This window comes from Echinococcus granulosus (genome assembly GCF_000524195.1).
Source record: "Echinococcus granulosus chromosome Unknown EG_S00048, whole genome shotgun sequence".
Taxonomy (NCBI): domain Eukaryota; kingdom Metazoa; phylum Platyhelminthes; class Cestoda; order Cyclophyllidea; family Taeniidae; genus Echinococcus; species Echinococcus granulosus.
The window spans coordinates 200,936-205,749 of record NW_020170428.1 but is presented as its reverse complement, the minus strand read 5'-3'; the positions used below and the strand labels follow the sequence as shown (position 1 = coordinate 205,749).

The 4,814-nt window shown below is 42.4% G+C and overlaps 1 protein-coding gene across 1 annotated transcript in view; it reads right to left on the bottom strand. All coding sequences in view use genetic code 11, as the record gives it.

Annotated features, from left to right (window-relative positions):
• Positions 1–1,526, bottom strand: part of EGR_05923 (PDZ and LIM domain protein) — a gene marked incomplete at both ends in the record, with an annotated part of 3,320 nt that extends 1,794 nt beyond the window's left edge. Inside the window, 2 exons of the mRNA XM_024495172.1 lie at positions 243–394; positions 1,416–1,526. Coding sequence (XP_024350391.1) covers positions 243–394; positions 1,416–1,526 — 263 coding nt within the window. The remainder of the gene's footprint in view (positions 1–242; positions 395–1,415) is intronic.
• Between the last annotated feature and the right edge of the window lie 3,288 nt (positions 1,527–4,814).

Sequence of the window (4,814 nt, the reverse complement as noted above, 5' to 3'; positions counted from 1 at the left end):
TGGATGGATGGATGGACGGATGGATGGATATAGGATGGATACAGAATGGATGGATACAGGATGGACGGATGGATACGGGAATGTTTGATTGAATTAGTGATTTTATGAATGAAATTGGAGTAGGAGTTTGTATTCATAAATGCGTAGTTAGATAGGTCATCTAACCCATACACAATTGGTCACATGCAAACGTAAATTCAGCAAGATGTAGAAAACCTTCTCTTGACGATAAAATAACCTACTTCAAGACGGTGAAATCTAGATCGCTTCCAGCGCGAAGCAGTTCAGCCTTCACCTGGCTATGTGACATTCCAGAAAGCGGGGTTTTGCAGATTTTGACGATCACATCCCCAGGCTCGAGTCCAGCTCGGTGAGCGATGCCATTACGCGTTATCTATTACACAAATAATACGATTTTTTGATTGACCTCGTTACTGTGCTTATTTTGTTTGCCGCTCCCCACCCGCAAAGTTTTAAAGCTTGCATTCAACAACCAGAAATTCCCTTTACTAATCAGTGGCCAAGGTCGGATATAGCGTGCAACTTAAATCTACGCAACAACCAAAGCCTATTTGCATTGGATGTCACTAAGCTAGAGCTAAAAAGTAACATGTAAATTGCTTTAGAGAAAAAAGTATGCACAATTTTTGAATGAAATGGGCTAATGTGCTACTTGGCAGATTGGTCTGTTGAACAATCTCTACTCACATTTAGCTCATTGTTAAATACATCGTTTTTAAGCACAAATTTCTCCTTCGTATTGTAAATCCATACGGCGAAATCACCACTTAAATGCGCCTATTAAGTACCGTAAAAACCCGCGTAGGACCTTACATTCCCCTCCCCTCCCCCCCATCCCCTTTAATTGCCGTACTGACCACTCCTAATTAGAGCGACAAAAACACATGCAAGACTTCTAGTGAAATATAAAAGAATAAATAAGTTAACAAGGTACTTATATAACAAGACGTAGTAAAAAAGAAAGAAGAAGCGCAACGGAGTTTTTTTGAAATTTCCCAATATCGCGTGCGTCTTAAACAAAAGTGGGGAAATTCAAGAAAGACGAGAATCATTTCCGTGGCCTCTGTGTAAAACCTTTTTAATTGAAGTATATATATATATTTTATTGTTATTAAAAGCACAATGTGTTTACCTTATGAAACACAAAAGTCAGGAAACAGCAAGCTGGTAATTACTTATCGACTTTTGAGGCGAGTAAAGTTCAGGCAACTTAATCGATTATTCCATGTCAGTGAAAATCAATAAACTTGCCTTATCAAGCGTGGATGGGGAAATTGCTTCCACTGCTTTTTTTCCCCCAATTTTAGGCATAAAAAGTGTTTCAAAAGTTCGGGAATTACTAACAAGTTTTACAGAATTAATTACGGTTTCCTATTAATAAAATTTTGTCTAACCTTGTGCACAAAGACAGGGAGTCCTTGATCAGCACCGCCTTGGAGCACAAACCCCCATGACTTATCCGATGAGGGTCGTCGAAGCTGATAGACCACAGGCTCAGTTGACATAATCCTTAGGTGTATCCGAGCACTAGAAAATTTTCTTGTCCAAGCAAAGGCGAAATCAAGCCGAGGCAAGGCGAACCGCGGTAAGGTCAATGCCTACAGTGAAACAACCACCTTTGCAACCGCGTAGCCAATGCGGGGAGGATTGCCCTTACACGCGTCATGCGATTGGTCGAAGCATTTGGTAGGTGTAATTATATTGGTGCGGATTGCACGTACGTGCGACATCATCCGAAACAATCGATTTTCCCTTCCGAATGTGCGTGTGGGTGTAGGGAGATGGGAGAGTGGGGCTTCGTCCAAATGAGGGTGTGAAACTTATTAATTACGGAAATGCACGCTAAGAAAAGGCTGAGGCGAATGGCATTTACAAATTTAAACTTAGAAACAAAGTTCTTCCTTTTTTGTCTTTTTTTGCTTAAGTGCCTGGGGGGAGGGAGGAGGGGGAGGAGGGGGTGTGTTAACGTATTCACAAGTTAGAAATAGGAAGTGCATTGCATTGCCTCCAATGAAATGACACCTTCTGATTGGGGATTGATTGTGATCCCCAAACTGCGAATCTATACGTCTAGCAGACCTAAAAAACTTCTTTTTCCCTTTTGTAAATAAACAGGAAATAGTTGTTCAGCCCTCAGTAAGGAATTTTATGGTGAACGGTTGTGGCCTACAGTAAGCCGGATACACGCACTGGATCAGTGTAGTCTTCTAGGGATGATGTGATGGGGACAAATGAATGAAGCGGACCTATTTGCTTAATGGGAGCACCTAAACTACCATCAGGAGGTGCTAAAGGTGTTCCATTCCTTGGCATGAGGCTTTTAAGGCATGCAGGTTATTGCACCGAGGTTCACCGATATCGCATGGCTTTTACGACCAACTGAAACAACGCTACAGAGGATGAGGTGGACTATTAACCCAAATGTCAACGATGGGGCAGAGAGGTAGATCCATTGATATCTAAAATGTACTTTCATCCACTGATTTTAACCTCGTACAAATTGACTCATCGAGTGGCCATCCATCAGGTTGAAAGGTAAGGGTGGATTGACTGTGTATGGTGACGAGAAATTCGTCGAAGCTTGCCCTAAAAGACGCATGGCTCCTTCTTGTTTGATGTCACGAAGGCAAAAAAGTTGGTTTTGGGGTGGATAGGATAGCCAGCGGATGGCCTGAAAAGTTCGTCTGGCTATGACAATTAGCTCCTTGCAACGATTTGTTAGCAGAACTTGTAAAGCAGGAGTTGGCGCCAGGCTATCTTTGCAAAAATGCGGGTTTAAAATAAACGCAACTTGGCTGATTCTGGAATAGAGAGCGGATGCCTTTCTTCCACAGAAACTAGAAAAAAAGCCTTTTTCTAGGCATTGTTGAAGGCTACCTCAAGCTCTAAAAGGTGGCCAAGCCGTGAAAATAATCTTACGGCATCCAAATTAATTTTGAAAGCACATTTTGAGGTCATGGAGAAAAGATTCATGGAATAGCTAGTTCCATTCCACATTAATGGAATTCTGGAATATGCCAGAAGCAATGCTGTACCCCTAAAAGGAAATCGTCCTCACCGCCTATATAAATGGAAGGATCCCACCAACAAAAATGTCTACGTCATCCTTCCGCCTACATCAGCACAGATGCCGCAACTCCACCTAGCGTTGATTTTACCATCGCACGAATTGGAGTTGAATCATCGTCCCATCACCTCTGCGATACCTTTATTCCCACTTTTCCCTGTCCATCGATGTAAACAAAGAAGGAATAGAAGTGGATCACAAAGGGATTACTTGTAACGAGGTACCTGTCCCTCGAGTTAGTTCTAGAGATTCAGCAGTTTTCTCTGCCCTTTCAACATATAGAGCGACAGGGGGACTCGTAGTGGGGTTTTATACCACCAATATGGTTGGTAGCTCCTCCATCCCAACAACTTCGAAATAGGGGGAGAAAAGCCAAAGCTGTCAACAAAGACGAAATCGATTTGAAGGGCTTCTCTACATCATGTTAGAGGCGTTTGCAGTTGAATAGAAGCAAGACATTTGTAAGGATAACCGGGCTAGCCTTTTCCACATTCGACTGTCCGTCATCACCAATGGGATGCCTCGAGTGCTAACGACGACAAAAAGCGCCTTTGCGTTGAGGCTGCCTCTTGATATGCAAGTGGACGTCCAAGTAGCAATTGTGGGGAGTGGTGGGCACCACAGAACTCACACTTCCATGACTGTAAGCTAAGCTTCTACGGCAGAGAGGTTGAGTCGTAGGTCATTAGAAAAAATATCAGTCTGCTTCTTTTTTGCCTTGTTAATAGGGAATTTGAACCCAAAGGGGGTGAGGAGGGTCTGGCATTTGACACTTCGTGAGACAGGCGGTTTAGGAGTGCAAAAGAACGTCTATGCAGACATCAGCAGATGGAAAGTGGATCATGGAATGTAAAAACTCACATACGGAATTAAACAGAAAATCGGTTTGACTTTAAAATTTGAAAAGTGCAGCATATCCTCTCTTTCCTGAAGTCACGAATAGCCAAGGAGGTATGGAAGCATACGGGTTACTCGCGAAGAAGAAGGCTCAGACTCATGAATTATGTGTTTCATTAAGGCGCTTACCGCTTTACCTTTGAATTTTATTGTGATTCCAACATAAGTACATCCTACTGTAATACGATAGTGGTTTATCCCTCGGTTCTAGTGAGGCGCCACTTTTGTACTTCGAATTGGTCCCCTTGTACCTCGCTGGGTGGGCTGGCCTTTTGGGCCATGCCAATAGCCCAGACACCTTCTCCGTGCTGAATATATATATTCTGCCCGAGTATTGTGTCTTCTTTCGTCTTCAGGGAGTCCCGGGACGCTACACTACAGTCAGTCTATTTAAAGATTGGCCAAAATTTTACCATCCAAATAAGCCTTTTAATTTCATTGAGAGGAATCGTCTGGCCAATGGACTATTAAAAGACGACTACCTAGCTTTGTTTTATTTGCTAACACATTCCAGTTTTATGTTTGTTTGGATCACCTCCACACAGCGTAGGGAAAACATGTCGGAATACAATTTCGCACAAACATGTACCACGTTTGACTCAGCATGGCTTGGCAACGTGTCAGCCTATCTGTATATAAGGGGCGTACGATAGATGTGTCACGAAATTCTCGTTTATATTATCAAATACTAACTCCCTGCCTCCATACTTAACAATCCGCTGTGGATTTGCAAAAAAACCCCACTAAACTGTAAATTTTGGTGACTTTTTTGAAGGATTTTAAATTTTTCCTTTCACAGAGAATATATTTGTTTGCCTACCCAAAAAAA